Below are 11,204 nucleotides of genomic sequence, written 5' to 3' on the forward strand. Positions count from 1 at the left end.
TCCGTACAGGTAAAAATCTAATAATGGAATGGTATGTATTTCACAGGTACAGAACGTAGTAACGGTGTGTGTCAAAAGGAATGAAATAAGATACTTTGTCTTCATAAAAACATATGTTAAAATGTACGTACATTAACAGTACATCGTAATTTAAATACTAACAATACCTCAAATTAAATTATATACGCAATTTGACCGCAACATAGTCAAATGTGACATTTTAAGAATCCAAATTCAAAAACTTTGAAATTGAATATTCTAATCATATACATTGATAGTATGTAGCTTTATAAAGAAGATATTAAATCGAACTAGATTTGTTCATGGACAACGAGCAAGGTTGAAAGATGATACCTCAATCGGCTGCCATCAATCAAAAGAATTATTTTGTATACAACCACCTTATGTGTACACAGGTACATGTGCAACTTATACTAAATCAAATTAAAGTTTTTTTTGACTGTCAGTTAATTAGAATGTAATCATGCGTATTCAATTGTCTATTGAAACTTGTACTTGTTAATATATTCTTTTAACTCTTCAGTTTAATGGCATAACAGTAACAATGATGTACAATATATACTTAAATGGTACCAGTATTTATTCTTTATTTCATTTTCCCCATTCAAAATCGTTCTTATTCTTTCATCCAATAATCAGAATTGTCAACATATTTTTTCTATGGTAAAAAAAAAATTAATACGACTACACGTACATGACTGCAGGATTTACATATAGTTTTAAGATAGTTTATTGTCATAAAACAAAGGGACTAGGCACAAGTTATTGAACGCACGTACAGCAAGACCTTTCCAATAGGTTTTACGTATGTATGGGACATTCCTACGTTGGTTTGATAGGAAGCGTTTTGTTAAAACACCATTAACGATAACGGCAAGTAAAGAATCCTAATAATTGTTTAAGTTCATGACGTGGACTGTTAATAATACACTGTTTTCGATTGATTTTAGTGAATATCAATGTTACACCCTGGCTAATAAATGGTTTCACCCACTGTATAATACACTCTTAAATATTTGCTATGTTTTAACACTCAAATCCATTTTCTCTAATCGGATTCATTCTCAGACCATTGTCCCGATTGATTGAACTTCGGGTTAGGATTTCGTTAAGTCTTGTTAGCTTGAAATTAAAAAAAAATCAAATCACGCAAGTGTTTAATACTCATGTACATGTACTATATATCTAAAATACAAAACACCTACCGAAGTTCAACTCCAGAACGTAACTATACCGTAAAAATTCCAACTCAAATCAAACAATTTCCCCGTTTACTGTAATAATAAATTAAACTAACAATACGTTTTTCTCCAGGAAGCCGTCCGAGGAGGGTTTTCGCTCGTGCCTTGAAATACAGTCCCATAACGTTATGAAGTTTTGAGTTGTTCGAATACCGAGGAAGTATAAAAGATATCATATCTAGTTTCCGTTTGGTGTCTTTTAAATGTTTAAATATTTCCTCTCAAGTTTCGGAATTACAAGGACAGGCCTTGTATACCTAAATACATAATCGATATCTATAAGCCTACAATAGGTCGTTACTCGAGTGTAGCCAATTCTTTTTTCGCAAAATTACGTCCAGTTACTTCCCTTTGTCAGTCCTGTTAAATAAAATGAGCGGATGTTAGCGGCACGGTAGCTTTAGAAGACAAGCTTGTTAACCCCGGGACAGAAACCCGGGACCTATGGTATTTTGTAGACTTTTATTATGCATTGTAACATACTTATTGATTCATTATTTGTTTTTTTTGTCCATGTCTCTTACAACGTAACAAATCAATTACATTTTCAACAAAGATCCACTTCCAAAGGAGCTGTCGAAAATGGGACATATTTATCTAACCTTATTTTGCTCAAGTTAAGATAAGCGAGTTTGGCTATGTGTTTTCATGAAAACAGGGAAACTATTTTAAAAACCATCATCAGGCATCATAAAGTTGTATTGTCACTTGTCAGAATGTTTCTTGAAATATGCTCCAGGCATGGCAACTTTGGCAATAAGCTGTGTATTTCCTTGGTAAAAATGAAAAATAAAAAATAAAAACTAAGTAACAATGGAAATAAATTCCAATTTAGCAAAATGTACAACCAGGCTTGAAGATTGACACGCACGTTGAGTTTTACGAAGTTACCTTGAACGGGTTTTTGAGATATGCTGCTGAAACAATATGGACCGGACGGACGGAATCCATTAAAATATATCCCGCTAGCTTCTTTGGGAGGGGATGAATATTGAATAATATCTGGCTGTGTAAGGCACGAGACAGTTTTATTATGATGCACTGAAAAAGCCATGTACTATTTCTGGGTTTCGAACAGCAGTCTGTACAAAATACGTTCAAAGCATATAACATTATATTTTTCAAACATGCCAAAATATTCTTTTATCCGCCTGCCCGAAAGACAAGTGGACCTGTCTTTATACAATGGCTGTCGTCCGTCTTTCATCTTTCCCTCTCATGGCAACTTTCCCCCTACAAACAACATCTTCATAAGCTGTAGAACAGGTGAAAGATACATAAGCAGTATGTATATAAGACTAGAAAACATCACTTAAATAAAATGGTCATCATGTCAAAGATTTAATTTTGATCTTTGTTACCAATAAAGGTAAATCTTAATTCGTTTCATCATATTCTGATAACAGCTTGCCAACAGTAAACATGTAGTATAAATACATAATGTATGTCTATTAAAACAACAATGGTATTTTTATCAACCTAAAATTTTTATTAAAAAATATAAATAATTTCATCCAGAACTGAACCCCCATCACCTAATCGTTTTCGTTCGTTAAAACTTTTAAACGTTATCTGTGTTTTTCTAGTTTTAAACAAGATATCCCAGGGGGATCTTGGCGCCCATCATTGAATTATCTCCATTGGGTCTAATAGACTATGTAAGACTGATCTTTTTTCTACTTTCTTATCTTCCCCCTTTCCTCTTATTGAAGTCAATGGATTCACCACAAACTTATACAACTGTGAAATGGACGAGTTATCGCCCTTCTACCAATGCAACGCAGATAAGATTTTGGGAGTTTAATTGGTTTAACATGTACTGTATTTGTCGCCATGTTTCTAATTAAGGTGAACTTGGACATCGAAGGTGATTTATGAATTACATCCTCTTAATATCAAGATAGTAACCAACACTACCATATTCTATGAAACACATTAGCTTTGAGAAAGTGTTTGGAGGGGAAAATTGTCGCATCTCATCCTGAATGTGAAACCACGGCAAACTCGTGTTGCTCTGGAGAAATTCTCCTCTACCTTGATCAGGCTTCTTGATGGTTCCTTTTACACGAAGAATTTTAAACAACTGTTTTTACCGAAGAATTGCTGTAAAACAACTTCCTTTGTTTTCAGTCATAAATTGGATTGGATTTCGCCTAAGTACTTAGTATTCGTTTTTCCTATTACTTGAAACACCCGAGTATCTTCCGATTGAAAAGGTATTGAATTATAACAACATTTTGTTAGTACACAACTTTATCAACATTTTACAACTACACTCAGCAAACAATATCTCTGCAAAGTCAATAAAAATCAAAATCAAAATCAAAATCAAAGAACACTTATATTATCTTACCTGTTATAGAACAGCAGGTTTCAAAATATACATGCAATATATGCAATCATATACATTTGTACATCTTATACATGGCTGAACATTTAAACACAAATGTCCACCGCATGGAATTCTTGTGTACCGCACTTTTTGAATGGATAAAGGAATTGTTTTTATCAACGAGAAATATCATAAGCGAGTATGCCAAGTTAACTGTATATGACAAGTTGAGAGTTTGACCTAGGACGATCTATTTTAAGCATAAATAATTACTAGTACATGTCGACCAACAGCCGGAAAACCAATCGGGCTTTTCCGTCACCGCACGAACTATTCCTAATACTGACGGAAAGGTCCGAATGGTTTTCCGATTGTATCGTTACATTATTTGTAAATGTGTACATGAACCTTGGTGTGAGTTTTCCGGAAGCAAAATGACGAAGCATTGTCAGTTAATATAAAATAACGACAAATTGATGCCTATTGTATCAAGTAGTCTGACACTTGGAATTGAAATCAACGGAGCGTGAATTTATTGATAATTAATTGTGTATTAGCCAAGGTTTGGTGTTAGAGTCCACCTTATTGTAGTTCGCGAGGTGTTAAAACATTGTCTGCGTGGTAATGTTGTCATACTGGAATTGTACTATTGTTCTTATAAAATTAATTATATAATTCATGATTTGATATTTATTTCGATCATATTTTATAACGGACGACATTTTAATGAATATAACTTGATGAATAAATTTGTGTTGTACTGACATGGATTATAATGTTTTTGTTCAACCCCACACTTGTCAGGAGTCATCAAACTGTTGGCACTCTAGTTTGTTTTAGTTAGGAAAGACAGAAAGAAGAAATTGATTGTTTAAGATTGACTAGCCTTCCGTGACTGGAGACGAAACCTGGGGGGTATTAGTTATTCTAAAAATAAGGACTGGACACAACGCATGGGAGGAGGACTTCAATGAACTGGACCCAACGCGTTTTGCAAAATGGACTCCCTAGACTGGGTACATCGCGTGGCAGGATGGCTTCAATGGACTGGACCCAACGCGTTTCACAGGATGGATTCCCTGAAATGTACATCGCGTGGCAGGTTGACTTCAATGAACTGGACCCAACGCGTTTGGCAGGATGGATTCCCTGGACTGGGTACATCGCGTGGCAGGATGACTTAATGAACTGGACCCAACGCGTTTCCCTGGACTGGACAAATCGCGTGGCAGGATGCCTTAAATTGACTGGACCCAACGCGTTTGGCAAAATGAACTCCCTGGACTGAAAACGATGACTTCAGTGGACAGACCCAACGTGCATGACAGGATGGCTTTCCTGGACTGGACTGACACAACATGAGGCAAACTGGTTTCTCCTGGACTGCCCCTAATGTTTGACAGGATGGTTTCTCTGATCTGGCCCTCACGCGTGGCAGTATGTTTTCTCTGGACACGGCCCAATGAGTGCCAAGTTGTCTTCCCCGGACTAGACTCAATACACTACACTATCGTTTCTCTAGGTTAGTAATATATTAGCTGATGGTAAAATTAAAGAGGCTTGCCCGCAGAGAGATCAGAAAAATTGGCTAATAGAAAAAGATTTTTTACACATGACAGATTGTTGGAATTGTTGAGTTTTTCATTTTATTTTCCTTATAAAACGCTGAAAAGTGATATTAAAACCTCATTTTTTAAATATTATTTATTTAATCGCAACCCGCAATAAGTCCCCACTATAAAGTGGAGTCTAATTTGATTGACACATCAAAGAAACAAGCACGTGCACAGTGCCGCACAGTGATAACTTCAAAGGCAGCGGCGATTTACAAAGAAGATTTGCCGTTATATTCCATACATTTCCCTCTCAGGTTGAGTTTTAAAACGTCTTTTAAATACATATTCTGTATTTTTTTTCAAGAAATAAAGTCGGAAAGCCTCTAATTTTGTCACATAGAAACGTGTACTGAAGTTTATTTAGTGATCGGAGATGTGCCGTTTACCGGTCCGTCTGCGGGTAAGCCTCTTTAAACTAAATGTTTACAAAGATCATGGACGCGTAAAAATACAGTTATATATGTGTTTATTTCGCAGTCATTCTACACATACAAATCAAATGAAAAATTCAGCATCCAGTCATCGATCTTACAGAAAATTAAACACTAGTATACAAAAACCAACCATTTTATAATGAATTTCACGCGATTTTCGGAATAATCTCTGGTTTTGTAAAAAAAATACTTTTCCTTACATTATCATGAGAGATGCGTCGCATCCTTATGTTACGGAGTAGTACAGATTGATAACAGGAACCATTTTGCCTAATTATTATAATTAAATATCAAATCCAACTAGTGTACGTTCAATAGCTTGGTGATGCAACCACATTTTGCATTGGTCAACAACCAGTATTTGTTATTGAATGATAGACCACATTACATCTACGCACAAACTCTTCCATACTCTAACCCCACCCCACCCTCATCCTGTACATCTTAAAACCTAAATCAGGCTAATTAAATTAGCACGCGCACAATGTATAGTGATATATCCGGAATGTGTAAATGTCTGGCATATCAGCCTTCGTCATTTTTTATTTTTTTTTACATTTTCATCAGTTTTTCATCCTGACGACATACGTCACACCACATCATATTGTATTTTTAAATACGTTACACAATATAGGACAGTAGATGATGATGGATGTAGAAATAACATTTATATAACTTGCATACAATTGTTACACTTTAGCCACATTTGTACCAACCACCAATATGGCGGTATAAAGGGCGTTTATAGTTCACATTCGTTATTTTGATATCACATTTATTCTCAAGTTGATAATAATTCTACCGTTCTAAAATACAACCGCACACGTTACAAGAACAGCAGCATATAACAAATAATTACAGGATATTTAATATGCACAGATCTCTACTGTCCGGGTTTTCTTTTTTTTTTCTACTTTTATATCATATCGGACTCAGTCACGTGTTTATTGTCGCTTAGAGACGATATTCAAACGGAAGTGACGTTTTTTGTAATATATAATACTTTTATCCGGTTTGACGTCCTGATGATATCATCGGTGTGGTGGAAGGATTGTTTGGTCTCGATTATGACGGACCTTCATTAACTATATTAGATATCTGAGGACTTTCACCTTGCCATTCGAGAATCCCACCCACAGGTCGCCATTAGGTTGCGTCCCGCAACTTGTCGGCAAATTGCCGTCCCGCCATATACTCTTGGTTGCTCGGCCTCGCCTGTCCACCAACATGACTGATTTAGTACCAGCGTCACAAACAACCACATTGCTATTTCTGTCGAAACACACAGCGGTAGGGATGAACCTACTCCGACCTTGTCCTTCGCCATCCGGAACATGATTTTGGCGTTCGTCAAGGGTAAGATCTCCATGGAAACGGAATAGAATATTGCTCCTTCTGTCCATGATGAGAACATGACGAGGGAGCGAGTCTTCAATGACTGCCATGTCCCCCGTACGTCTGTTTACGCGAACTTTGATTGGCATAGAGAAGAGTTTGCGACCAGAAGGATCCGTGTGTATTGTCTGCGATATTTCACCATCTTTGGAATATTTCACGACTTTGCCGTCATCTTGTGTTACCCAGATACTCCCAGCCTCAACTGACTCACAAAGGCTCGTGGCCGTGTTTTTTGTGCGGTACATCAAGTTGGTTTTTCCAGTCTGCAGGATATTCCGAATGGTTCCGTCGGAGCACAGAATCACAGTCTTCGTTGAATCTCCTTTTACCATCAGGTCGGCGACATTGAGATAAGACTCCACCACAGTCGTCTGCTTCGTATCGCCAGACTGCAACATGAGGTCAGCCTCACAACTACCGCCCTTCACCACCCAGGCCTTCCCGTCCAAGGTAGGGGCGACAATCGAAATCCGACCTTGTGTCACGTGACGAAAGGACGCGATGGCTTTCACTGTGGCTGTCTTCAGCTTGCTATTTCCAGTGATACTGCTCGATGCATCTGAAATGAGGTCATCTTCATTTGGGTCGAATATTTCGAGTCGCCAATCTTTGAGGTTCATTGAGCCGAACAGGATGAGCTGTTGGGCTGCTGGATCCTCTTCCGCTATCAGACCGGGCGTTTGTAAAACGGGAAAAGGTTTGAAGGGCCGAGCATTTTCAACCCGCAGACTTCTCTCTAACGAACCCATATCAGCGTTTTTGTCATTTGCTAGGGCCGTTTTACATTTGTTTACAATAGCGGTAATGTCTGTTAGCTGTGTAAGCAATCTCTTCTCCATCGCCTCGAGTATATCGGTATTCTTCTCACAAACCTCTCGGGAGCGCTGAGTGAAATCTAGAATGATTTTATCAATTTCGGCTTTCAGTTCTGCGCCTCTATTATTCACAGCTTGAATGGTGTGTTCTAAAACTTTCTTATTGTCCACTCGAAATTGCTGAACCTTCTCCACCCGTTCATCGATAGTTTTTATCTTCGCGTCGGAATCTACGAGAAGACCAGAAAGTGAGACTTTTTTCACATTAAGGTAATCGTCCGTCTCCACGAGACGATGGCCGGTATGGGCCGCGGCGATACATAGCAGACATACAAACTGCTCACCGCAAGTGTTACACACGCTTACGATCTTCTTCCGGGGATGCTGGGGACAGATCCGGATAGGGTTCCCGAATGCCTTGTTCTTTCTTACCACAGACGACGCCATCTTTTTTGTCGTTCAGTTATGTTCGCAATGAAGTTTCATCTGCAAAAACAAGAAACCAACGTAAACGAATTAGGGTAGGTTTATTTATTTAGTATGATGCTTAAGTTTTATTAATTTTAAACTGTATAATTAAATTTGTGATGTAATGTGAACCCTTTTCTTTAAAAAGAAAAGAAAAGAAAAAGCCAAATATGGATTTAGAATGGATTAAAATGATAAGAAAAACTAATGTTTAGGATAGATTTTGTTTCATTCTATTCCGTTTTGGAAATTAAATAAACCTAAATATTAATTTAACGAAATCTTTACATAAGAGTTAAGAAGCAAATGCGTGTTTGACAGCCTCATGTATCTGTTAATGGAGATATGGTTGTCTATGTTTTATGACTTTAGCTTGTGTCTGTCGGACGGTTTTATCTTCCCTTGAAGACGAGAATTATTAGTGTTTTAAGAAAGTTTTATCTAGAAAGGTGTCTAGTGCTTAGTTTATTTACTATTACCTCCCTCACAACCTCCATTTTTTTACGTATTACGTTTGTACGATAATTGGGCGAAACTTAGAGCGACTTTGCCTCAATGGAAGTGGAACCAGGTCAGTTTTTCATTTACTTAACATCCATTTAACAAATCTAGTGACCCTAAAATGTTCTAAACCTCTTCTTGGTTACTGACGGGGCATTTTGTCGCTCCAATACATCTAAAAGTTTAATCATAGACTTTGCTCTACAGTCCTAGGTTTAAGGTGGAGTGTCACCACACTCTCTGCTGTAACTCCAGCGAAGAAAGAGTTCCGATTTGTTTGGTCCTTATAATTTGGCGTTGCTTCTCAATTTATTGTAGCAAAGAAGAAATATATCTAATATGGATTTTCTTATGTGATATACTAACACAAATGACGAAGGATAAAATATTATGACCCGTGTCCTGACTAAACTTGTGATCTTACCATCAGGTTACACCACCACAACACACCCACCTTCGATATAGATTTCGTTTTCACATAAACTATACTGCGGTTCAACCCCTGGGCTTACTAATTGTAACAATGGCGGCACATCGCCAGTCATTAACGGTTTTCAGTGAATCATTTCAAAAAACATTCTTCACCCCCTTTAAAATTGCTCGCAGTATAGTTTTATTCGTATTTAGATAAATTAGTGCTGAAGCCTAAACTAATTAGGAAACTGACCAACCGCTCGGACTATATATATACTTACAATACATATAATTGGACAGTAAACTAAGAATATGTGTCAAGCTCCTATAGGTATATATCGTACCATTCACAGGGCCACGTCACAACCTAAGACAGTGTATTTCAAGAGATCAGTAAAAAGTAAATAAACGTGGACTTTAGTTGTATATTAGCGAAGGACCTGTGTGATAATGTTAAAATATGAGATTTCGTTGTCAAATTGGCATTTTAGGATACAAATTCTGATTCTGAGCCAAAGGGTAAACGTATCAAACGTTTTGTCATACTAACTTGGCCCTGTGTTTCATTAAAGCCGCACGCTCTTTGTTGTCATTTTAAATATTATAATAAAAAATATAATGTAATTATAATTTAAACCATATTTGATAATTCGCATTTACATATTTCTTTTTTTAGTGTCTTTATAACATTCCCCATGAATAATAACGATAGATTAATCAAATACATGTACTCTCACTGCTCATCGCTTTATTTTTATGAGTACTACATAATGTCATAAAATATACCCCTATAAAGATGAGGAGTCGGGTCCATTTTAAGCACTGATCCATTCGGGGACCACTATAAGGCCTTATATAAGTGTTATGTTAATTTCATAGAAGTTGTGTTTGTTACATATATGGTGACCTGCTTGATGTCTATTTTTAATTATTTGTTTGTGGTTGTGCAACACATAGTTCCAGAACAATTAATAACATTTAAAACAAGTATTCATTGTGTGGAGGTGTGAGTTTGGTAATAATGTCCATTGTGTGGAGGTGTGAGTTTGATAATAATGTCTATTTAAACAAATAAATCACCAGGTTTTGGATGTCCGGTATTTAAATCGAGCTATTACACTTATCAAATTACTTCTTCAGGTGAGGTCGATGAAAGAAAATCGTCTAAATCAAGTCATTCTACAGACAAAAACAGTAAAATCATACAAATCACCGCGTGTAGAAATATACCTTTCTATTGGCATCCCCTCTAGGTCCTCAAAATGGAAATGTCGCAAGTTTTGCCTTCATTTTCTTATTTTTCTTCTGGAAATATCAAATCTTTTATGATCCGCCATTTTGTATCATTGATAGCCATTAGCCTCGTTATAAAATTCCTAACACAATGAACACCCAACAACGACAGGACAAATAATTATTTTGCCAATGCGGTAAATGTTATAAAGCTTGAAGTCTGTTGATTTGGTAACATTAGATATATCCCGATTTTCCTCAGTTCCCATTGGCTAATTTGAGATCTTAACATGATGTTTCTATTTTCAGAAACACCGCATTATTTTTGCGGTTATGACGTCATAATCATTGTGACGTCATATTACCCAGATGTAAGTTTCCCGTCATCAAAAAAATATATATCGCATTTCTCTAATATACAAATTAAGAACCTTTGATTCAGTCAATATAGTTTTATACCGATCTGGTATAATCTAAAATACATAATGTATGTAGGCTTCACCTTCGGTTAATATTTGTTTCGACCAAGTTTGTATAACACCATGTTGACTTCATCAAACGTCCATAATTGACAAATATTAAACTAATTGTACAGGGTATTCCAGTTGGTCGGTTAGAAAAAAAAATCAAATTCAAATGAGCTGTAAGGACGGGGATATAATTCCTCCTTTCTGAGGAAATATTATCTGGAGTGGTATAATATAGTAGGCGAGAATTTACTGCTTTATTTA

General features: G+C 36.5%; 1 protein-coding gene across 1 annotated transcript; it reads right to left on the bottom strand.

The window, feature by feature from the left end:
- Positions 1-6,205: 6,205 nt before the first annotated feature.
- Positions 6,206-8,333, bottom strand: LOC117322033. Its single transcript, XM_033876742.1, has one exon. The coding sequence runs from the start codon at positions 8,302-8,304 to the stop codon at positions 6,730-6,732; it is 1,575 nt and encodes a 524-aa protein (XP_033732633.1). The 5' UTR covers positions 8,305-8,333; the 3' UTR covers positions 6,206-6,729.
- Between the last annotated feature and the right edge of the window lie 2,871 nt (positions 8,334-11,204).

This window comes from Pecten maximus, chromosome 2, assembly GCF_902652985.1.
Source record: "Pecten maximus chromosome 2, xPecMax1.1, whole genome shotgun sequence".
NCBI lineage: Eukaryota > Metazoa > Mollusca > Bivalvia > Pectinida > Pectinidae > Pecten > Pecten maximus.